Genomic DNA, 25,371 nt, shown 5'->3' with positions numbered 1-25,371 from the left:
GCATCCTCCTCAGACTACCTGGCCCCACATACACCAGCGATTCCTGAGAGGAGCACCACACAAGGCCGCAGCACACTTCCACCAACCCGAAATGACAGCTCCCCAGCGTGCTAGCACGTTCTAAGGCCAACAAGCCCCGCCCCCATCACGTGGATAAGAACGCCCCTTTTCGTCTCTTTCCTCTACCCGGAGGGAAAAACCTCCACAAACAAACCTCTTTTTACACATGCGCAATGGCTCAGAGTTTCTCATTTCCTACGTGGGCACCCTGCCTACGCATGCGCTGCTTTCAGGGAGCGGGGCGCTGTTACCTATCCCTGGTGCTGGGTGCACCTGCGTAGAAGGAATTCCATCCTAGGCTGGCGGTAGACGCCAGGCTGGGGAGTGACGGGCAGATGTAGCAGCCGTAGATTTTGAGAATTGTCGAGAAAGGAGAAGGGAATGAGGAGGGGGAAGAAGGGAGAAGAAAGGGACAGATTAGATCGTTTCTGTTCCCTGAGGTTCAGCTTCTTGAACTGCCAGAAGAATTGCTACCAGAATATTACCGGTCAGGAAATGAACCGATAAGGAAACCCACTGCGCAGTCGCATTGTGTGGGGAGGGGGGGAAATATTTGTGAAATGGGAGGAGAGAGCTGAGAGAGGGCCATATGGCTCCGCCCCTTCCCTCCTCGCATCACGTGCTGGAGCAGTCCGGGGTCATGTGAGCCCTCCAATGGCTGCGAGGTTCTAAACTACGGCGAGAGAGGGAAGGAAGGAAGGGGTGCGAGCGTGAGAGAGGCAGGAAGGAGAAGGCGCGCGCTGGAGGGAGGGGTGCGCCGCCGCGCTCGCCCGCTTATCTTCTCCCAACTTTCCCTTGGTTTAACTCCTGGCGGCCGGCGCGATCTGAGATAGCGAGCTCTCGCGCCGGGAGCCGGCTGCCCATCCCCCGCGGGGGCCGCTTGTGGAGTGTGAGGCGGCCGCGGGGGGCAGGACACCCAGGTCCGCTTCGGTTCCGGTCCCATCCCTACTCCCTCCCCCCCTCTCCCGCCCCGAGCTCCCGGAGCCCAGTGCGCGGCCCGTACCCCGCGCCGCCGGCCCCGGCCCCGGGATGCAGAACGTGATTAACACGGTGAAAGGGAAGGCGCTGGAAGTGGCCGAGTACCTGACCCCCGTGCTTAAGGTAACCGGCCTCGCCCCCAGCTCTGAGGGAGGATAACCGGGATTCCCGTCCCGCCGTTCCCGCCGGGGATGCTGGTGGGGATGGGATGGGGCCGGGCATCCACTGACACTGAGTGGAGACGGCGTTAATCGGTGTGCGACCCTGGAGCTGGGGCCACCGAGTCACGGCAGCTGCTGATTGAGGACTCTTAGCAGCGAGAAATCAGGGCTAGGGGAACCCTCTCTTAAAAGAGTGGCTTTAAGAACTGCTGCTTCAAGTCTCCCCCTCTCCTTCCTCTCTCTCTTCTCCTGTCTTGGCCTCTGTATGTTCCGTCTTCTAATACTCACTTTAGTGCTTGAGTATATTCTGGGGTTACGTGGTCCTCAGACAGCAGAGCCTGGAACAAATGGGGGTGAGGGTTGCAGAGGGGCAGATTGTGGCATCCTGTAAGGAAAAACTTCTGGAAAACTAGTTCTGTCAGAAAGTGGAACGGAGTGCCTGGGAAAGTAAGTGTACCTCATCTCTCTCCTGAGGTCTTCACGACCACTTATGTCAAATGTCAGGCTTGAAAAACTGACATTATAGCTAACAGTGGTGTCAAATCCAAGTAGAAAACCGATCCCTGCTGGCCACGCATGGAGTTAGAAAACCACAAAATTAACATCTCTGTTGCATTATATTTTTATTTTGTTCAACATTTGTTAAACATTTCCCACTTAATTAGGTTCCAGCAGTACTTGGGAATTTTCTTACCTGATTTTGCCACTTCTACTTTAAAACAGACATTCTGTAATAGAATGGCTTAGAAATTAGGAATTAAAACGATCACGTCTAGAATAGTTTAGAATAAGATTTGTTGACTCTACTTGTAAGTGCAATCAACATATTTCAAGTTATTGAGTGATGTAGATGTAATGGCTAAGGGTATGGATTACTCCTCGGATAAAAAGGGTCAAGGAGGTTTTGGAACAAAATAGAGAAATTTAAATCTGTTTTCATGCTGAAAAATTTTTGTCCTGGCCATGAAATTCCCCCTGCCAATACGTGTCAGCATTTCCTGTGAAACTTAGTTTTAGAGAATTAGTGGGTAAGGGAAGTGGGTAAGTGGGAATTAGTGGGTAAGCTGCCCAGGTTTACACAATTAGTATTGTGGGAGGCCCTCACGAAAAAGTTGTAATAAGTACTTTTTATGCACAGCATTTTAATCTGGTTCCAGCTGCATTGGGGGTTTTCTGCTGGAGTTTGACATTTATATAATACAATTTATAGAGAGAGAGGAAAGCTTTTCTATGCAATGTATGTCTTTGCCATTTCACCTTAAGCTACCAGAATTGTTCAGGATACAGGTTTGGGAAGCATGGCTATAAATTGTCTTAAAACATCAAATATTTTTTTCTCTAAAAGTTTTTTAAAAGTACCATCTATTTAAGGTTTATGTTATGACTGAAGTATAAAATTGTAACTAAAGTTGAATCCTGAACATTTAAATTTGCAACAAAATTATTAGACTTACATGAAATGATTCTAAGTGAAGTGAGCAGAATCATTTGCTTTTTCAAAGTTCATTTTTCTTTTCCTCAGCTAGATATTATTGGTGGCTAACATAATTGGCACCAGATATAATCTTGTGGACTTTAGAAACAGATATAAAATTAGACCTCTTAAATTAATGCTAGCTTTTCTCATGAAAAAGATCAAGTGCATTATAATGCACATGGTAGGCATCATAAAATTGTCCTATGGTCTTATTTTTCAAAAAATAGATTTATAGATAATGAAACTACTTTCCTGCTTTTTTAAAATTTATGTCATAAGCCATTAGAATCATATGATGGCTTTTTGTATATACCTACTTAGGCTTAGTTTTGAGAAAGATGTTATTGTTAGCATTTAAACATTTTTGAAAATATCTAACATTTGATTTATTTAAGACAGATGGATAGCTAAGCCTGACAAGCTGTAAACAGTATTAAGTATGCAGCTCTAGCTCAGAACAGCTAGGGTTTGAGTCTGTTGGGGGGAAAACGCATGTGTGTCTTTTTTTATGATTTATATCATAAGGCATTAGAATCATATAATGTGAGAAAACTTAGTTGAGTCCATTGGGAGTTGCTTATATATGATATAAGTGAAGTAAACATAAATGAGGAAGCTTTTTTTTGGTGAAAGACCTTAGACCCATTGTAGAAATTAGTTGGGAATTACAAATAAAAAGTAACTTTGATTTTTTTTTTGAAAGAAATTCTAACTTTTAAAATTGAAATTAAAAATCTTTAAAATATTAAATTTCATGTTAATTCAAAAAACAAGTAGATTAGGATACAGAACATCTATTTGGATTGTTGGACCCAACTCTATATAATTAGTTATCTAACTATAGCTGTCATTTAACTTTGCTGGGTCCAATTTTTCTCAGGGTATTCTAAACTTCCAGCTAAATATCAAAGAAATTTTGATATAGGCTAAACAGAATTGTGATATTAAACTAGTGTAGTCTTCATTAGCAGAAAAGTTATTTCTGAACAGTTTGGATGTCAAGGAAGGTCAAGAGTGGTATGAAGTTTCTAAATTCCGTTTCTAAGATTTCAAAATCTAATGGAGGAGAAATTAGATTTATAGTGCTTTTAAATATCTTTATATGTCTTTGACACCATTTCACTTGCTTGTACAGTAAAAATTGTGCACTTTAAGGCTCATTATATATAAAGAGCTCTAGATTTATGCTATATCAAAGTGAATTTTCTTTTGATTAATTTCAGGAATCAAAATTTAAAGAAACAGGTGTGATCACCCCAGAAGAGGTAAGTTTAATTTCTTTGTTTTCTTTGTAAAAGATTTTAAGTATTTTTCTCTGATTTTGATAATTTGATAAATTCTTTAGTTATGTACTGCTGGATGGAACTTCCATATCTGTTAGAACATAGATTTGAATCATATAAACCTTAATTGTATTAAATTAATGGTTGTATTTTTTTCTTGTATTAAAAAATATCCTGAATTCTTAGCTTGCTTGGAGTAAAATTAATACTTTTCCTCTATGATTATAGATTTTGCAAAAATGAACAGCTCAAGACTACTTCCTGTAGAAGTGATTAATTCTTCCTCCTTTTCTACTTTACCAAATTTTTATGTAGTTCCTCTTTGCATAGAAAAGATGTAAAAAATCAGATCATCCAAGCTCTTTTCAGATTTACATGGCACAGATGCTTGATTTAATTTTACCTGTTCAAAGACTGCTCTATGATGTTTACATTTTACCTTTTCTAAAATGTTCCTTTCTGTTCAACAAATTTAAAGCTACTACTGTATGCAAGCTACAATGTTAGGTACTGCCTAAATGTTTCAGTTGAATATTTCTACTTAAAATACTGAATAGCTTCATCTTCCCTTTAAGTATCCATTCTTAACAAATAAAATGGAGCTATATATGTTACAGACTATATAATGACATTAGGTTTTTTTTTTGTTTCTTTGTTTGTTTGTTTTTTTAATGAACCTGTATTATAAGAAATATCAATCCTCCTACAACACATTGCAAAAATCTGTGTAATCCTGAGTTTCTGGCCGTTTGTCCTGGTTAAACTGACATTGTAATGCTTGGAATCCTAAAGATTAGACCAATAAGTTATAAAAGCCACTACAGAGAATGAGGCCTATTATATAGCTGCCCTCGTGTATCCTGTGTGCTTTAGTATGTTTCCCATGTACCTACCTAGCACTGCTTTGGAGCTCTTTTAGTCTATTGGAGGAAGAAAAAGTCTTAGTCCATTTCAATCTAAATTTACTATTTACATAAATTTGTGACTTAATTTTATAAGCACATATCAACTTTATTCTTTTATTATTTTGAAGGAAAAACTAGTTTGTCATGTTTTAAAATAAATCGTGTTGGGTAATCTTATAAGGATGACAGTCAGTGAGAGAATTGTTTTTTCTAGAATAGTGTACCATGCTTATTAACAATCCTGGAGAATTCTAAATGTGACATGCCAAAAGGAATAGTGATATATTTTTAACTTTTTGACTGACCTTCAAGAAAAGGTAACAATTTTAGTTTTAGAACAGTTTACTTTTATACGTATACAAAATGTGTATTTTAGAAATGATATTTTGAGTATTGTTCTGAAGAATTGAAAGCCCAAATCCATGCTATAAATAAATTGAGTTTGGAGAAGATGGGGAAGATTAAAAAATTTAAAAAAAAATAAATTTCTGTTTATTTTTTTTACATTACCTTCATTTTAATATATATGTATTCCTCCTCAAAGAAAACCATCCTTATTACAAAGAAGGAATGCATAGTAAAAGTTAGTTCAGCAAAACAAGCCAACATACTAACCGAATCTGAGAATATATGCAATCTCTATACCATAACCTTCCACCTTTATGAAGGAGGGAAGTACATTTTGTATTTTTTTCTTCAGTACCAAACTTAATCATAATTAATCAGTGATCAGTTTCCCCCACTCCAAGCTATTTTTTTCATTTACATTATAACTGTGTATATATTTTTCCAGTTGTGCTTGTGTCACGTTACATTAGTTCATATAATTCTTCCTATGCTTCATATTCCTATAGCATAGTAATTGTCTATTGTACTCATCACAATTTGTCCATTCATCAGTGATGAACAGAACAGATTTTTTTTTAAAATATTGGTGGTTTCACTGTCTAAAATAATATGACACAGTTATATGACTGTTTCTATAGACTACCCTCTCCTTTTTCCCCATTACTACAAATAATTTTAGCACAGATGGATTTTGTTAAATCAGTACACACAGTTTTATCTGGTCTTTCTTATGACTGTGGGTTCAATTATAAGACAGTTATAGTTAAGGGAGTAGAATAATGTTTGAATAATATCTCTCATTTATATAGTACTTTAAAGTTGAATAAAGCAGTTTACTCACCGAAGTTTATATTATAGGTATTGTTGGTGTGATCTTCATCTTAATAGTTAGAGAAACTGAGGTTGAAAGATTATAAATGACTTGCCCCTGGTCATGAATTGTCAGGTGGAATAAATCCCAGACATCCTAGATTTCAAGCCTGACTTTCCCATTGCCTTTTTAGATGTTTCACAACAAGGGCTAAGCTCGTGGCCTTGCTACCATTCACTAAAACACCTATTGAAAGCTTATTTCCTAAAGTGCTCTCTTTTATAAAAAAGCATTACCTATGCAAAGGTTAAATAATTTTTTGGATGAGAATACTGCAGTTATAGAGTGAGATTAAGCCTGCAACTGGAATAGAGAGAGAAATAAAGTTTCTAAAACTTCCTAGCTTATAAAGGGGATACTGTGGCTTTCTCATATAGTTGTATGAAAAAAAAACCTGAAATAGCAGAATTGTGATGTGAAGGAATTGTCTGTTTTATTTTACTCTTCCTCTGGCTAAAATATCTCTATAACTTTTTCCATCTAATTGCATGTTGTAAAAAAAAAAAAAAAATGTAAAGTTTATTATGGTAGAGGAGAGAAGTTATTACTTACCTATTAGCAAAATATACTTTTACTTAACATTGATAAGAACTATAATTAAAAATATTTTGAACAAAAAAATTTTTTAAAGCAAAACAGGATTAAATATATTTTTCTATCAATAAAGTAAGGTTGCATTCTTTTGAGTACTATGAAGTAATAATATGTTGCTTAAAAATCACTGAATAAAGCTAAAGTTTTAGCAGTTATATTGATGCATTTGAGTCAGTAACTGAAATGTAACGTCTGTGAGATATGAAGCAAATCAATATAAGAAGGAAAAAAGGTAGCAAAGGTACCCTATTACCTGATAAATCTGATAAATTTTTTATGGTATTACCTTCCCTTAGAGCTCATTAAGACACTTGTGGAAATGAAAATAGGGTAACATTCATTATACATTCTGCATAGAATATATTGGACTTATATATATATATCTCAACTTTGTCATTAATATTTTAAGAAGATAATTGGATTCTAGTCTCTTCTACTACTACTTGCTATATGATTTTTCCCTGCTACCCCCTCCCTTCAGTTTCTTCATCTGTAAATGAATAGTGTTGGACTAAGTGACCTCTGAGATCTCTTCCAGATTTAAGAATATAAAATAATCTTATTACTATCCTTTTCTTAAAATGTTATTCTCCAAGTATTGATGATATTATATTAATCCATAATCAATCTGTCATTCTTGCCATAAAATAGATTCCTTTATTCAGTATTTAAAACTTATAGAAGATACGTCTTTTTTTCAGTGCAATATATTCTTTAGCAATAAATGATTGAGAAGTATTCCCAAATGATTAGAAAAATGTACATATCTCTTGTTTAAGTTAGTTTGTACTACAAAATATATTTATTAGGAGACTACTCTGAAGAATATGTTTTCTAGTCTACCTGAAGGTAAGCTCATCTCTTGACCAGATTGAAAAATAAAATAATAGACATGACACTTAAAAAAATCCCAACATTTAGGTCAAAATACATATTTGCCTTTGCATATTATGCAGTATCTATACTTGGACGATTCTGATTCATTGTCTAGAATCTTCAATGTCTAGAAGTTCTTCAAACTTCTAATAGCAAGTTTTAAATCTTTATTTCATTTGCCTCTTCTTTGTGTGTCCACTATTCAGACACTGGAATGTATTCTTAAAATTGAGCATATTGGAAATGAAAAACATATACCACAATGTATGTAAACTTGGTTCTTGTGTAAATAGTATCAAAATTTTCCCTATAGTTGTTATTCTTTTTTTTTTTTTTTTTTTTTTTTTTGAGGCTGGGGTTAAGTGACTTGCCCAGGGTCACACAGCTATGAAGTGTTAAGTGTCTGAGACCAGATTTGAACTCGGGTCCTCCTGAATTCAGAGCTGGTGCTCTATCCACTGCACCACCTAGCTGCCCCCCTACAGTTACTCTTAATGAATTTTCAGCTAATGACAAATATGAAATGCTGCAATACATATTACATGTTAGAGGGAGTAGTGAAATAAATTTTGAAAACTCTTTTCAAGTCCAGGAAGTTTTGTGGTTTTGTGATATAGTGAATGTAAAGTAAAACTGTACAATAAGAGCATGGATGAGCCTGTCAAATGTAATAGAAAAGATTTCCAAATTTGATAGGAGATTGGATTAAATGAATTTTGATGTCCCAACTCTCAAATAAATGTTTATGAATTTTGTATTTTATTGTCTCAAAATATATAAATACACATTTATGTGTGATTATATCAGTTTAAGAAATTCCCAATGTATAAACTCTCTGCTGATTCCTATAGACAGCTCCTTTGTAACTTGTAGTCTTAATTTTAAGGTTCTGAGAAGTTGACAGTAATTACTTAGGAAATAATCTGTCAGTACTTTACTTGAACAAGATCTTTTTGATTCTAAGGTTTGCTTTATCTATTAAGCCATATTGCTTCTCATAGTTATTCATTCATGAATATTTTAAGTTGTAACTTTATTATATTATGATCTTCACAGATGGTTATTTTGTGATCTAGTGGCAATTATCTTAAACTCAAATAGTTTATTTCACTTTTGAATTGAGTTTAAGCTTTTTTCAATGTTTAAACTTTTGAAATTTAATAATCCTCAGAGATAGATCTAAAGACTGGTAGAACAGGTTTAGTTCCTGAGTGCATTTTGAATTTATATGTGCTGCTAGGGTTGCGTAGGATAATCAGATTGGTATCTTGCCATTTGGTATCCAATGATATTCAACCTTTTTTCTCCTTTCCTATTCTTTCTTTTATCTTTCCTCCAAACTCTGAATAGTTTGTTGCAGCTGGAGACCATTTAGTCCATCACTGTCCAACATGGCAATGGTAAGTAAATTTCAGAGATTAAATTTTAGACATAAACTGTGCTTTGAAATTATATGAAGCTGCATTTGACACAGTTTCAAAATACACATCTATGTAGTTTTGATAAATTTACCAAGGACCTTTTGATACTGAAAGTAATAACATCAAGAAATGTTTCTCAAAGTGTGGTTAATAGAGAAGAAAGTAAAAATTAGTTTTTGTTTTGTTCTGAAAGCAGAAATGATATAAATTTTTTTGATAAAAAATTTTTTCCCTATTTTGAGCTTCTTCCTTAGTAATCTGTACATCTTAGCTTTTGAGTATCTTGTTTTAAAAGCTCAAATGCTATTAAAACATTATTACTGTTTTTCTTTCCAAAATGAATTTTAAAATAATTATCAAGAAATAAGACTCACTAGGCGGTGTCTTTAATTAACCTGCTTTTGAGTTATATGTGTTCCTCAGTTTATTTAAGACTCAAGATAGGGACAAATGTAGTTCAAAAGTACAACTTCTTCAGGAATTGATATTTTGAAAGTTCTGTAGTAGTCATTAAAACATGTATTGGATACTTTGGTCTGCAAATGTTGAAAGTTGGTGATAGACTCAGAGTCTATCAACTTCAATGGTTTTGAGCTCACTAAATTGGAATAAAACTTCAAGAAAGACAAATATAAATAATAGAATATTTTAAGAAAATTAGTCTTATTTTAAGTGTATATATAGTAATAAATTATAATGACCAAAAAAGTTTTCCTAAGAGCCACTTTCATGTATGAAGATCATTTATAAATTAGTTTTTGCATGAAAATGCATGTTACTGAAATAGCCTCCCAAAGGTGGAGAAATACATCTGTACTACTTTTTACATTCTAGATTTATCTAGCAAAAATCTTTTCCATTGAGAAATTTATTAAATTCCTGCCTGTTGGTCATGGATTTATGGGATAATGGTTTCTATTTTGTTATATGCTATTCTCTAAAAGCTTAACTAGCTAAATAGTTTTAAATTAAGGTTTTAGATGAATTTCACCTCTAGTCTCTACCACTTGTGGATAAGCAGTTTTTGCTTTATCTTAGTTTTGATTTGTAAAATAGAACCTTTAATACTTTTAACCACATGTTTATACTACTTTCTTGGGCATTTCCCTCCTTGAGCATGTTAGGGAATACATTGCAAATCATTTTGATGAGTGTTTTTCTTCAGCCTTTATGTATGTTTTAAATTTACACCTGAGTTCATATTTGGAAACCATTTCATTTAGCATACAGCAATTTAAAAAAAATTATCTTATATACCTATTACCACGCATGTTGTAATTCCTTAAGTAGCTTTCAGAAAATGTCAAAAATGTTTTATTTTACAAAAATCATTTTATTTGCATCTAAAATTTTCATCAGAAAAGCTCATCATTGTGAAGGTAATATTCTTTTACATTTCCTCAGCAGTGCCTAATCAAAATTTTAAATTCTTTGATTAATATAAGAGTTAGTAGCTTATATTTAATACATGGATGGAATTTATTCTTTTTTATTGGTACATTTAATGTTAATTAATACATTTAGTAAAGTTGGTATGGCAGAATTGTTTTGTTTCTGTTTTGAATTCATTCATGGTCCTGACCCTTGATCCACACTTCTGCTTGACATCCTCAGATAGGCATATGATCAGGCTTATACTAGGACTAAAATAATGCTGCTACATGCTATACTAGCCTAAGTTTATGTTTGGATAGGCTACTTCTAGTACATTTGTTCTCACTTTGGCATGATTGACATTGAACCTGATATACTAAAATAATTGTTCTTAAATATGAGACATCCTTTTATGTTGTCTTTTTCTCAAAAGTTAATAAATAGGATTAAGAAACAGTAGAATGATAAAATGTTTTGGTTCTAAGAGTGAATGTAGTTAAGTAGTTTGATATTATTCTGTCCTATTGTATCAAAGTTTATATTTACTTGAGCTCTCCTCTCTTAAATATTTGTTTTATAGTGTCTTAATGCATATCTAGTCTTTATAAAATAGCTATATTGTTCTTAGTGTAAGTTATTGTCTCTTTTTTTAACTTTTGAGCAAATCACTTGTTCTTACTTTTAAAGTCTATCTTTAAACACACTCTGAAAAGTACTACTAATAATAGTTCAGCAAGGCACTATCACTATCCTAGGAAACATTTTAAGGATTCTCTGTGCTTTATTTTCAAGCTTTTAACGTGATAGTTTCCAATTTATTTGTATATATATTTTTGTTTTTTTTTTTTGCTACTTTTTACTTTTTTAAGGGCTTCAGGGGAAGAATTGAAAGTCAAGGCATACCTTCCAACTGGCAAACAGTTTTTGGTAACTAAAAATGGTAAGATTTTTTAAAAAAAATTAATAATAGTTTTTTTTATTTTCAAAATACATGTAAAGATAGTTTTAAACATTCACCCTTGCAAAATCTCATGTTCCAGATTTTCTTCCTTTCCTCCCCCTCACCCTCTTCCTCCAAATAGCAAATGATTCAATATAGGTTGAACACTTGTAATTCTTTTAAACGTATTTCCACATTTATTATGCTGCAGAAGAAAAATCAGATCAAAAAGGAAAAAAATGAGAGGGAAAAAAAAAAAGGAAGCAAACAACCATAAAAAAGGGAGGGAAATCCTATGTTGTGATCCATATTCAGTCCCCACAGTATTCTTTCTGAATGCAGATGGCTGTCTCTATCACAAGGATATTGGAATAGATTTGAATCATCTCATTGTTGAAAAGAGTCAAATCCATCAAAGTTGATCATCCTATAATCTTCTTGTTCTGTAGAGTATTCTCTTGATTCTGTTCACTTCATTTAGCATCAGTTCATGTAAGTCTCTCTAGGCCTTTCTGAAATCATGCTATGGATCGGTTCTTCTAGAACAATAATATTCTGTAACATTCATAAATCATAACTCATTCAGTCATTCTCCTGCTTGATAGGCATCCACTCAGTTTCCAGTTCCTTGCCACTGCAAAAAGTGCTGCTACAAACATTTTGCACATGTGGATCCTAGATTTTTTTATATTAATGAAATATTATAAATCTGGGATTAGTAGAAAAATGTAATTACACAAAAATATAGAAACTAAAAAAAGTTTGTGCTATATATTGGCAAATATAATCATACTTGCCTTCTTACCTTTGAGAAAAGCTATGAAAACTAATGATAATGTGTACTCTAAAAATAATTATGGGTTATCTGAAGCTTTAGGAGATCTTCTAAATTGCATCTCTCTTTTTTTTCCCTCCGGTTTCATTTAATTTATTCCATGAAAAATCAGAATCTGTGTTGCATCTGTGTTGAATCTAAGTTTTATCCAGTTTGATTCTTGTGTATTACTGAAAAGATTGTTGCGAGTTCATGGCATCTTATTCAGAGTAAAATGCTCTTTACTCAGAATTTAGAGCCTTTAAGAAAGAGCAAAATTAAGAATTGTTAAATGACACTTTAAAAAGTCAGATAGTAGGACAGCTGAATTCATTAGATAGTACACATGAGAAGTTTTAAGTATGTTTTTATCCTTTTTTTTACTCTTTAAATAAATGAATGAAAAATGATTAAAAACCTAGTTTGAGTCTGTAGTAAGCAAGTTGAAAGGCACCTCTACCACCCTGTTGACTGGCAGATGGTGCCTTTCTCTTTCTTCATGTCTGCCTACTACTCTTCCCCTGCTTGGAACATCAGGGCTACTGTCACTGTGCAATGTCAGCCAATTCTTCAATGTCATCTTTTTTCAATCTGTTGCCTTCCATGTCTGAGCAGATAGGATAATGGTATCACTAAAAACCAAGCCTTTCTGGCATTTTTCTTGGCAGTTTTGTCTGTCAGAGAGTTTTATGTAGCAAAATAAGTATAGATTATGACTCAGTAACATTTTTAGGAGCATTTTAAGATTTTTTTAAATTTAACATTTAATGTTGAGAAGAAACATTCCCTTTTCCCTAAAGGATCAGTCAGTAACTTCATTTATCCATTTTCTTTAGTGCCTTGCTATAAGCGGTGCAAACAAATGGAATATTCTGATGAATTGGAAGCTATAATTGAAGAAGATGATGGTGATGGGGGATGGGTAGATACATATCACAACTCAGGTAAGTAAAGAATGGGAATAGAATGGCACATATAAAATTTGAACATACTTCATAATCTTTTACAACATTTTTTAAGCAAAAATTGTTCATGGGGCTTAGTTTTTCCTAAAAAGAACTTTTTTTTTTAAGCAAGTAAAATAAAAAATATAAAAATTTTACTCTGAAAAGTACTAGATTTCTAAAGTACTTGTAGTCCCAGTTGTTCTTTAGCATTTGTACCTCTTTTTATTTTTATTTCCTTATTTTTTTAAATAGCTAAATTATCTATTCATTGACAGTTCTGCAATTCTATTATGTGTGTGCCTTTTCTCTACCTTCATTGTCTTCCTGGAGTATTAGCTGCTTGAGGTCAGGGATCATGTCTTATTTATCTTAAGTTTCATTCCCAGTGCCTTGCAAATGGTGGGCACTTGATGGATGTTTGAATGAATCTTAAAAGGATTCTCAACTGATTGCCCTGCTTTGATCTGTGTCTCTATACATTATAATATAAGCAGTTCATTTGCAAACAGTTTAAAAATAGTAATAACAACTTACATTTTTATTCAGCACTTTTATGTTACAAAGCTCTTTACATATATTATCTCATTTGGTCACACAGCCATTAAGTGGTGGAGCCAGGACTTGGACCCAGGTCTTCTGACTACAAATCCAGTGCTCTTTCCACAAGTTGTAAGTTGGTTATTTGGAACTCTAAAACCATTTTCCCATAGAAACAATATTATAAATGTGTGAGCTTGTTTTAACCATTGTATTGCAAAAGTATGATACTAATAGTATTATTTTAATTATATCTGGCTACCATTTATAACATTGTTTCTATGGAAAAATATATTTTTAGTTCCAACTTGTGATATTAGGAACATATCCTCCTACTTAGTAACTTGTTAGCTTTCTATACTTCTGCATATTAGAAGAAGCTCTTTACATCTCCAAGTCTACATAAAAGAAAAAGCGTCTTTCTTCAATTCTGCATCTGCCTTAGAGAAGGCACCTCTCTACATGTCTCCATCTGCATAAGAGAAGGTACTTCTCTAGGTCAGTCATCCTCTTTACATTCAGAAATGGGGTACAAATAGTAGTTTGGGGAGGTGGAGATTTGAAGGGATTGCTTTCCCATATTTATTCTGTGTCATTGGTAAATTGAGTTTTCTTACTTAAACAGCACCTCTAATCCCCAAATTTGCATTTATATTTACATTTAAAATATCTAAATGTTTTCTCACACTGAGTAGGATATTTGAAACTCCTTTTCTCTAACCTTTTCCCCAAACTTTTGAGCTATTGTGTTTTATGAAACTAAAATTTTATTGTACCTAGAGGCTATAGCAAAGAGAAAGCATTAATAAAATTCTCTATGGTCTGTTTCCTTTAATGAGAGAACTGTGTTAAGGTTAATGAGATTTTGAGTTCATTCATTTTGTAAGCCAGTTAGTTTTAGTTTATAACTATTCAGGAAGTAGCAAGTGCCCCATCACTGAATGTATTCAAGCAGAAGCCGATTGTTGTTTAGATAGTTCATGCATGTAACAGGCCACATAATTTCTTATTTGATAAAGTATTTTTGTATAGGGAGCATTAATTCTTCTAGAAAATATTTTTGACCTTAAGTTTCAAAATTCATTATTTTAATGCCATGTGGTTTTTCTAATAATCCTTGAGAATGTTACTTTATAAGTGAGAATAATTTCAGTGTATCTTCTTTGCCATTGTCAGTGATGGTTCTTGTAAGAAATTTTGATTGAATTAGGATTTCTATTATATTTAGATCGAACCACGTTGTGTTTTTCTTTTTTTTTTAAGGGAATAAAGATACATTTATCTCTTGCATAATTTCAGAAAAGCACTTAATAAAATATTTTCATATTTATGTTATGATAAACATTTTGTAATGAATTTATGTGTATTCATTATTTTATCAGTGTTATAACATACCAAACAAGCCCTACTACCATAAGAATCTTTATTTTAGAGTAGTGTGAGTTGTGGCCATAGATTTTAGTGCAGGCATTTATGGAATTGATATATCCAAGTATTATCAAAATAGTACAGGCACTGACAGTTGGCAGTTGACTTTGAATAACTTTTGGGATTCTGGTTCCCTAATGTATATTTCTTTTTCATTCTTGTCAAAGTATCTTAAAGTCAAAAATGTTGGCAGATGTTTCTAACTTAGAAGCAATGCCATGTAGCTTATTACTACCAACTATTTGGCATTTTTAGCATATTCTTACCAAGATATCTAGATTCTGAAGATTGTAGAGTGTCTCTGTTTACACATACCTAGGATTATTTACATTCTCTGAAGCAATAGCTTAAATTTTATTGGAAATTCTTTTGGAAATGAATTTAAAGTACAAATGAATATATATTAGACTTTTAATCTTGGAATAAAAATATCTATATTAGGAGAAATCACTTTAGCACATAAAACTAATTGAGAAATAATCTAACATGAAATATAGGATTATAGACATATTTTTATTAATTGTAAGATGAAATTTCATTGAGGTTCCAAGGCCTATATTTGTACAATGAAGTTATCGCCTCATTAATTTTTAAGAAAGTTGTGAGGAAAATTTCATCAGTACTTTTAAAGTATTTTGGCTCCCTTAAATAAGAGTCTGTATTCATACCAGATAATGAAGAATTTTTAATTTAATATTAGTAATTCTGACCTGTTGAATTTTATAGGTATTACAGGAGTGACAGAAGTAGTTAAGGAGATTACCCTGGAAAGCAAGGTATTAGTTTCATTTCTTATTTAATCTGAAAAGTATATCACATTTTATTTATTTAGTTAGTTTTTAAGAGAAATTTTTACATCAATTTATCCAATTCAAATGCTGGACTAATCTAATGTAAAAATTCAACCGTTTCTTAGTATTTTTTCCTTTATGTATAAGCTCTTCCTAAGCTCTTCTCCTTGTTTTCTTAAATCTCTTCTTTAGGAGGTTTTTGATGGTCTAAATGTGGGAAAACCTCATTGGTTCATAAAAATTGGCAAGTTCAATCTGAATTATAGATTATTTTAAGATAAATGTAGCTTTGTATTGAAGTATAAACAGCTACAAATGTGGCCACCTGATGGAAGTTCTTGGTAGATTTTCCTGCTTTAAAAATAAGATTGCATGGGTAAAGCCACTGAAGCACTAGGTGTAAATAGATGCTTATTGGCTTTTGAAATTTGTAGTTGTCACTATTTTTCAAAGTAGTTTAAGCATTCTCTCAGCAGTCTTTTATGCAGTATTAAATTGACAAGCATCTTCTTCATAGAGACTGAAAAAAACTTGCTTAGATTAGATTAGATTACCCTAGATTATGAAGAAGCTACTTCAAATTAAGGAGGTATTACTTTATAATAATTATCCTATGTTGAGGATTTTACTTAATCTAATGCTATATCAACTAGCCACCTCTAAATTAGATGTGTGGATATTTTAGTATTGCTTTTTTTCAGCCATGTAAAAAAAAACTTAAAAAAAAATACCATCCTACTGTACATATTTATACATGTACATATACATTTTATATAATATAAATAATTGCTCATTTATTCCAACATGAGTAGATAACTTGATAAAAAGAACATCTGAATTAAATTATCCTAGGTAAAAAAGTCATGGCTTATTCTCATACTTTAGCAATAGGTCTTTGTTTTGGTTTAATGTTGATCTTACATCATTTCTTAAGTATTAGTTTGGGGGAGAAATTTTGTTCAAATTTATTTTTTAATTTCCTCGTACTGGAGCTTTAACTTTCTTTTAAGATAAAGCTTTGTGCTTACTGATAAGTAACTCTTGGAGGTTTGCATTGACAAACCTCTTTTTAAAGAGGTATTGAAGAGCTAGTTAAAAGTTTTACACTGATGATTTTGCATCTTTAGAAGCAGTTCATATGATAATCTTTCTTGGCTTCTATCTCTATTTTGCATGGGGCAAATGACTTCTATCATTCATTATCTTTTATTACAAGCAAATATATTTTCTAGGCATAAGCAAACCATTGCTATGAATATTTCAACTTTCTTTTGCTATTTTGCTTTCATTCAGGTTTGTACATTGCTCCTAGCTAATGAGATAAAACTGCCTGTGTTTTAATTATTTGCTAACTATTTTCTCATTTGCAATTAATCTCTTCAGATTCACTTTTGTTTGAAATAATTATTTAAAATGGCATACTCATTTTAATAGCAAAGAGAATAGCTAAGATAAGGTTGATGAATCTAGATTTAGAATTATACTTAATTCAGATATACTAAATATTGGTCATGTAAAAATGACGATATTATGTGGAGCATATATAGCTTCAGTAGTTGCACCCTAGAATTAATTTAAGGAAAATTTAATTTGATGACTTTAAATATCTAAAATGTTTCAATTAAGCATAATTTTAACTTTAGTTAGACATAGGATATTTTGGTGAATGTAACAGGTAAATACATTTTATAGTGCTTACAACAAGATATTCATTTTACTTTGAGATAAAGTATATTAAAATATAGCTTAATTTTTTCTCACTAGAGACTAGATTAACTCAATCTTTTTTATTGACAATCTTCCTTTTTTAAAATGATTTATTTTTAAATTGTACTATAATTGTCTTTAAATATGATTTTCAAAGGATAGCATAAAGCGAGACTGCTCAGCTTTATGTGATGAGGAAGAAGAAGAAGATGAGGGAGAAGCAGCAGATATGGAAGGTATTTTTTCTTTGGACTTATTGAAATCATTATAATACTAATTTGAGGATGATATATGTGGTAGATGTAGCATAAGCCTTAACAAAACAAAACAAAAAAAATTCTTGAAATATAGTATAGAAGGGTATGTAATGTAAATTTGTTTGCAGACTGGGGAAGGGAAAGAAGGAGGCAGGAAAGGGCTGCACAACCATAGAATAAAAGGGCTAACAAACAGTTCAAGGACAAATAGAGTAGTGGATGAGGACAGAGGCAAGAGAGCATTCAGGACTGGGGACAGATGTATCCCAGCATGGGTTGATGGAAAAACAGATGGAGAAGGAGACATTTAGGCAGGTGGTTGCAGCAGGCAAAAGTCTTCTCTCTTGGCTCTTGAGATCTCTAGGCAAGCTTCTCTTTCTCCCCACCCACCCTGTGCATTTCTCCATGCCTCTGTTCTTCTGCTTTTACTTGGAGGTTGATTTGTTTGTTTTTTGGTGGAGAATGGCAGACCATAGAGTACTGCTCTGAGACAAGAGTGGAGAGAGACCACAGTGTAGAGTCAAGTGATCATCGAAAATTCTTTATGTAAAGTTAAATTTATGTTAAATGGGAATTCTTATGTACATACACACACACACACACACACACACACACACACACACACACACACACACACACACATACACACACACACATATATACACATAAACACATACTATTCCTGTAATTAATTGCTGCTGTCACATAAATAATAATTTACACTGCCTTATAAGAATAAATGATTATTGCAGAATCACATGTTGTATTCTTTACAAGTTATGCAAAACTTTGCATAACCTATCAATTTCCTAGTTTACAAAGACTAAAAATGTCTTCCTGTTTTGTAATTCTGGAACTTACACATTATATTTTAAATGTAACAATTAGTGGGGAAAGTGTATCTCTAGCTTTGTCATGCCAGTTGTTCTTAATGCTGTGATCTATACCAGAATATGCTAGGTTCCAGATGTTTAATTCAGTTTTTTACTGGGCAGATGAAATTTGTCTAAGTGTGCCATGTTGTCAATTCCCCTTTCTGGTTATTTACATAAGCATTTTGAAAGTCCATAATTGTATTGAATTCCTTCACTAATGCATTTTGCAGTGATCTTTATTTTAGTAGTTTGTGAGTTGCTGGGCTCTAAAAAATATCAGTATCTTATGGCCAACATTTTGGTGAATGAGTCTTCAAATGAGCCAGTCATTCTTAGAAAACAAAACATTCTCCTCAGAGCTTCTAAGCTTGAGCTTTTATAGCTTGATACATAGAATGTCATTTTGTACTTTACAAGACAACTTTATAAGGGGCCAGGTTAATTTCACATTACAATGAGGCATTGGAGTGGAACTTAAGGAGAAATATTTTCTTACTGTCATTTTTTAAAACAAGGTGGGTTTTTTTTGGGGGGGGTGGGCAGAGGTTTAGACACACTGAAATGGTGATGTCTTATAAATTTTTAATTCTTATTTTCATTAATTGTATTTTGCTTTTCCTATCACAGAATATGAAGAAAGTGGACTCTTGGAGACAGATGAGGTTTGTAAATGGGCTTCTCAATTGTTATTTTTTAGTAGTTCAGTTAGTCTTCCAAAGAAATAATTCACATTCTTGTTTAAAGTTTCTAATGAAAAGTTTTAATTTTGACTTAAATTATTTCTCTTGGGAAAATGAGTTAAATGTAAAAGAAATAGGGTAAGAGAAATAGTTTGTAGGATTTATCATAAATGGCTAACTTTATATAATGTCTTAAGGTTTTCAAAGCATGTTATCTCATTTGTTATTAATTTTTTCTTCTTTTTTCTTTTTTTTTGGGGGGGCATTATACCTCAGGCTACTCTGGATACAAGGAAAATAGTAGAAGTTAACAAAGCTAAAAATGATGCTGGAAGTGAAGATGCTATTTTGCAAACCAGAACTTATGATCTTTATATTACATATGACAAATATTATCAGACTCCAAGACTCTGGTTATTTGGTTATGATGAGGTAAACCTATAAGGAAATAATTTTTAATGAAAATAATATGCATTGATAGATTTGGTTTTTGTTCTCATGTGCCTAATATTTGTGACTTTATGAGGTTGGTTTGGTTTTATACCTAATACTTTTGAACTTGAATTTGTATTTTGAAGGAATTGTAAATTAGGACTATGTTAATAATGTTTTAAGCACATATTGATCATTACTTTATTACCATTAGTCTCTTTGGTTCCACCTACAGTTTTATGTTTGAATTTTTACCTCCAAAATTAAGAGAATCAAACTTAGTTTTTCCCCTAGATTTGTTACTTTTAATAATATGGAACTTTATATAAAGCACCTTGTAATTTTGAAAGTACTTTCCTTACAATATCTGTGTGAGTTAATATAAGTGTTATTTTCCCCCAGATTTTACAGATAAGGAACCTGTAGCCCAGAGAACTGAGAGAACTTACCCACATTCACTTCCCCAGAACCTAACAGAGCCAGGAGTAATATCTGGGTCTTCCCAGTCTGTTGTAGTACCTTTCTATAAGATCATATGGCTGTATTTTTTTTTTTTTTTTTGCCCAAGCCTTTTAAATATTTGTCTTACTTGTTGACATAAAAGAAAACACAACATATCCTCAAAGAAATAGCAAAAAGAAAGTGGTGTGTCAAAGCAAATTGGAGGTAAGGAATGATTATGTTTTATCATTGTGCCTCCTGTATCTTTGAGGTATTATGTTTCACAAAGGTACCCTTTGTAGACCCTCTCCTTGGCTCTAAAATTTTCTGTCACCATTGATGAATCAGATTTTTCAAAAGCAGGATCTGGAGATTAAAGAAGGGGAAATGAAAAATGTAGAATATTTGAGGAAGTTTTAAGCCTCTCAAAAATACCAGTCTTTTAAAGATACTAAGCAATTTCAAAACATTCTCTGGGCCTTCAGCAACGACAGCCTTTAACAGTAGAACATATGTATGAAGACATCAGTCAAGATCATGTTAAGAAAACAGTAACCATCGAAAATCACCCTCATCTTCCACCTCCTCCCATGTGTTCAGTTCACCCATGCAGGTATGTTTGATTTCTTTTGTAAGTCTTATAATACACAGATGAATGTCTTGGGAACTTTTTTGTTACACAGATGCAGAAACCTAGACTTTTTAGACAAATGAGGTTTTATTTCTTTCCTCAAAAATTATCATTTGATTAATCTGCTAAGCATAGAGGAAAGTAAAAAAAATATATTTTGTGCTTATTTTATTAATATTATTGATCGTTTTGTTTTTACATATTTTACAGCAGCTAGGTAGTACAGGAGAAAGAATGCTGGCCCTGGAATCAGTAAGAACAGAGTTCAAATCCAGTCTCAGACACTAGTTGTCTGGCACTGGGCAAGTCACTGTTTGCCCTCAATTTCATCATTTGTAAAATGAGCTGGAGAAGGAAATGACAAATAACTTCAGTTTGCCAAGAAAACCCCAAATGGGGTTATAAGGAGTCAGACATGACTGAAATGAATAGACATTTACGCATTTTTTCCTTTATTTTGTACATGTGTCTTAGCTCTCAAGTGTGTCACTAGGCTCTGGAATTGTGGACTTCATAGCAACCATGTAACTCTCAAGAATATAAAAGAACTTTCAGATTTTATGACTGTTTTTAGCAGATTATTTTGGAACAATCTAGATTGTTCTAGTATAAGCCTATAAAAGTAATTACATAAAGTTTTAATGTTTTATTAGTTACTTGTTAAATTGGCATACATGAAGAAAACAGACTGGTCTCAGAGTTAATTGTTACCAGTCAACCCCCTTTTCTCTAACTTTAGGTTCCTTAGCCAAAAGCTCCTAGTTAATAATCTCCTAAAGATGTTTTAGAACTATTTGTAACATTGAGGATCTGGAAGATCTGATGTAGGTGTAAAATTAAATCAGTTTTGACATGAGTGAAAAACATTTCCTTTTCTATATTGCACTTATATTTACATATTGTACCTATAGGGAGGGTATAGAAGGCTAAAGTATCGGAGGCACTCCTGGTTTTTTATTTTTTATTTTTACATCTTGGTTTAGCATATTACAGAGTCAGTGGTTTAACTTAATTCAGGTCTGAATATGTGGAGGAAAAAAGCAATGCTCTAAGAGCCATTCCTGTCATATAAAAGTATTTTGATTAAAATAATATATAATGAACAAATACTAATTTCTGCCTCAAAGTAGAAGGATACAGAAGCAAGAACAAGGCATAAATAAGGAAAACAAATGGTAGATATGATTTAAGCATTTTCTTTTTTTTTTTTTTTTTTTTGCTAAATTTAGGATACTGAGTATGCTTCATAAACTGAAAGTTTTGCTTTCATAAATTGAAACATTATGTAAACATCAGCAACATAACAATCAGAATTGTGTATGGGGTGGGTGCATGCTTTTTTAGATAAGTACATATATATCTAATTGCTTATAAATTTTATACGACTAATTTTTTGCATATAAATACATTTTATTTAATTCAAATTCTAGAAATTTGAAGCTCTGTACAGAATTGTTTTTAGTTTCTTAGAGCCTTATTAGCCCAGAATGGATTCTTTTCATTTAATAATGGTGTATAATATTAAAAGTTCTTAATCAGAAACTTAAAAAAAAAAGTGTTGTTGTAGCCATATAATTATTCTATCCAAGACAGTCTTCAAAAACTAAAATAACCAGAGAAGGATGCTTCTGATCTCTTCTCTTGTCACTTCTAATAGAAAACTGCCATTAGCTATTTTCAATAATTCCTACAAGTCTTCCTTTAAAAAAACATATACCTAAATGCAAATTACAGAAATTTATTCAAGTAAATCATGCATAGTTGTAATGGAATAAAGTTCTTTAATTTATTCAGAAGTTTTTCTTGTAATAAATTTTTCCATTTTTCCTCATTTACCATTACTTTTGTATTCAAATGAAGTATTAACTCACTGTTGATAAGTCATGAACAACAAGAGAGGAGTAGAAAATTGCTAATTCTTTAATGTTAGCTACTTAGAACTCTCCTTGGCCCTGAATTATCTAAAAGTAAATTTTCTAAGAGATTTCTCTTGATTTGATGTTTGAGTATATCCTTTTTATCCATCAATCAATAAATATTTATGAAAGACCTACTATGTCCTAGGCACTATATTAGGTGCTTTTAATTCTCACCAGTTGATATTGGTTCAGCTATGGATAGGAAAACAGGATAAATCTTTATCACAAAAATAGAGTTAATTTTAAATAAGAGTTGTATGATAGCCTATGGAACAGAGTACCAAAAAAAATAACATCAAACTCCAAGCAACACAACAAACTTAGGAGATTAAAAGTCTACACTGGGAGGCAGCTAGGTGGTGCAGTGGATAGAGCACCAGCCTTGAATTCAGGAGGACCTGAGTTCAAATTTGGTCTCAGACACTTAACACATCCTAGCTGTGTGACCCTGGGCAAGTCACTTAACCCCAGCCTCAAAAAAAAAAGTCTACGCTGCCTTTTTTTTTTTAAGTCTCTTTGACCCACTTGATCTGACTATTCTTGGCCATTATACAGTTTTATTAAATTTTTTTTTTCAATATGACACCATCTTTACTTTTACAAGCTATAGTGTCTCAACAGATAGCTTGAACTTGACAGTTCTGAGATAGCAGACAAACTCACTCGTTAAACTCTTTCCTTAAGAAGCACCACTTTCTTTTGGAGTGTTCACCCTTTCTGGTTCCTCTCTGCTTTTTTATACCACTTTATCTCTCAAAGCAAACTAAGTGAATGACTTGGTATTTCTGAATCGTTATGTTAAAAGAAAAAAACACATTTCTTCCTTATGCCTTTGAGAAAATGCCATTTTTCACTTTGATATGATTGCCTTCTATTATTTTTGTTTGTTTTTTTCAGACATGCTGAGGTGATGAAAAAAATCATTGAGACAGTTGCAGAAGGTGGAGGAGAACTTGGTGTTCATATGTATCCTTGGCTAGTAGAAGTGTTTATGTTTTGACAAATTACTTGTAGTTCTTACAGAATTTTTTCTTTTTGCATATGCCATCATAACTTTGAAATTGCCAAGTTCCTATTGTCTTAGAAATTTCCTCTTACATCATGAAGACTTAATGAAAAGTCTTAGAATTTATTTTGAAACATTGCTTTGTTTCATGGTCATGGTCTGATCCTTTAAACTTAGATATGTGTTTTTGTTCAAAAGGATTGAATAAATGAATATCTCCAAACTCTTCTCATACGGGAAAAAAAAAAGAGGGCAGAGGGTGATGATTTGGTGGATCCATAATACTATCTGCATGTTTAAAAAAGATAACATAAAGTATTTTTTCTTCTTTTCCATCAATCATACCTCCAAATTAGTACATTGGCTTATATAACTATGCTTTATTAGTTCTATTAGTTTTTGCAGGATAAAAGGGGATTGAAAATGAGAATAGAGAGTGCAAATTGCACCAAAGCTATTGAGTGAAAGGTGCCAAAACATTAATTCATTTATGGTTATTATTATTCACTGCACATTTTATTTTGGGACCTCATATAGAAACTTCAAAGGTAGTATACAACATTTCTTAGGTGCTAGCCTTATAATGCTAGCTATATATTATTATTAGCTTATATATTAGCTTATAGTGCTAGCCTTTTCTGGTGTCCACCTCTATGTCACCTAGAGTTTGTTTGGTTTGTCATACTATTGTTGAGCTCTCAGTAAGTCAGTTCATGTCCCAATGAACTTGAGTAGAAGATCTCCTGGATCTGGCTATTGTAGATCCTCCAGAAAAACCTCTTATTGAACTGATATTGATCACACCTGGGGTTTTATATAAAACTGCTCATACCATAGAATGTCAGTAAGTTTGATTTGTTTTGAGTTTGCATTTTGGCTGCTAGATTTCATTGAAGCCACTCATTTTAGTTCTCTTTAACTTTTTGGTTGCTTTTCACATATCCTCCAGCATCTCTTATTTTCTAATTCTTATTTTCCTTTTCTGTGATCCTTCCATCTTAGATATTAAGGCTATCCTTTAGTTTTTTGAAAAGTTAAGTGATCAAATTCTTTTTTTTCTTTCTTTTTTAAGGAATAATTCACGCTTGTTCTTGCTTTCAGATTTAAAAATGAGAAGCTTTAAAGATACTGAATGAGATTAAGTAGTCATAGATGTTAAAAGTAATAGAGCCCTTGATTTGAGATAGATATATAAATAATAAAATATAATGCATTGTGATTTGATACTTGTCAAAATATTTACTTTTTAGTGTTTTCCTTATAATATGGTACTTCTTGTTAAATGCATTGGTATTGTTGCCTTATAAAAACATCACCTATTTATAAAACTTATTTTCCTTAGCTGAATTTCATTAGGTATCTTCTCATTTTCCTGAAATTTGTACAAGCTGTCATTCCAACAATAGAATATGACTACACAAGACACTTCACAATGTAATGAAGAGATAATAAATTCTATACTAATTATTGATTCTAATTTTAAAAGATTTAACCTATAGATGTGACCATACTCACCAATGAATACAATTTCTGTAATAAAGGGACTTATGTTTATTCATTAAACAAAAAAGATGTTCCATTACCAGCCTTGTTTAATAAAAATCTGTGTGCAAAGAAA

The 25,371-nt window shown here is 32.7% G+C and overlaps 2 protein-coding genes across 7 annotated transcripts in view; one reads left to right on the top strand and one right to left on the bottom strand.

Moving 5' to 3' along the window:
• SLC35A5 (solute carrier family 35 member A5) overlaps positions 1-737 on the bottom strand; it is a 40,638-nt gene extending 39,901 nt beyond the window's left edge. The window contains exon 1 of one of the 3 annotated variants that reach the window (XM_074301179.1): positions 312-737. The gene's annotated coding sequence lies outside the window, so the exon portion shown is untranslated. The remainder of the gene's footprint in view (positions 1-311) is intronic. The other 2 variants (XM_074301180.1, XM_074301181.1) reach the window with 2 other exon arrangements.
• Positions 683-25,371, top strand: ATG3 (autophagy related 3). Of its 4 annotated transcripts, none has more exons than XM_074301187.1 (12): positions 683-980; positions 3,900-3,941; positions 8,904-8,957; positions 11,226-11,288; positions 12,939-13,046; positions 15,741-15,790; positions 17,670-17,748; positions 19,272-19,306; positions 19,601-19,756; positions 20,683-20,810; positions 23,645-23,713; positions 25,110-25,371. In XM_074301187.1, the coding sequence occupies exons 3-12, from the start codon at positions 8,945-8,947 to the stop codon at positions 25,189-25,191; spliced, it is 783 nt and encodes a 260-aa protein (XP_074157288.1). In that variant the 5' UTR covers positions 683-980; positions 3,900-3,941; positions 8,904-8,944; the 3' UTR covers positions 25,192-25,371. The 4 variants fall into 4 exon arrangements, with proteins under 4 accessions (XP_074157288.1, XP_074157285.1, XP_074157286.1 ...); XM_074301184.1 differs by having other exon boundaries at positions 684-1,161; positions 8,904-8,953; positions 11,218-11,288; XM_074301185.1 differs by lacking the exon at positions 683-980 and adding an exon at positions 1,023-1,161.

The sequence above is a fragment of the Sminthopsis crassicaudata genome, chromosome 3 (assembly GCF_048593235.1).
Source record: "Sminthopsis crassicaudata isolate SCR6 chromosome 3, ASM4859323v1, whole genome shotgun sequence".
NCBI classification, from domain to species: Eukaryota; Metazoa; Chordata; class Mammalia; order Dasyuromorphia; family Dasyuridae; genus Sminthopsis; species Sminthopsis crassicaudata.
Note: the sequence above shows the minus strand (reverse complement) of the source record. Positions and strands in the feature narration are given on the sequence as shown.

Excerpts from the sequence above, each read along its gene's own strand:
- ATG3 (XM_074301184.1), top strand. The coding sequence starts at position 1,090 with ATGCAGAACGTGATTAACACGGTGAAAGGGAAGGCGCTGGAAGTGGCC. Across the intron at positions 17,749-19,271 it reads AGAAGCAGCAGATATGGAAG|AATATGAAGAAAGTGGACTC; the intron begins GTATTTTTTCTT and ends TTCCTATCACAG. Across the intron at positions 20,811-23,644 it reads TGTTCAGTTCACCCATGCAG|ACATGCTGAGGTGATGAAAA; the intron begins GTATGTTTGATT and ends TGTTTTTTTCAG.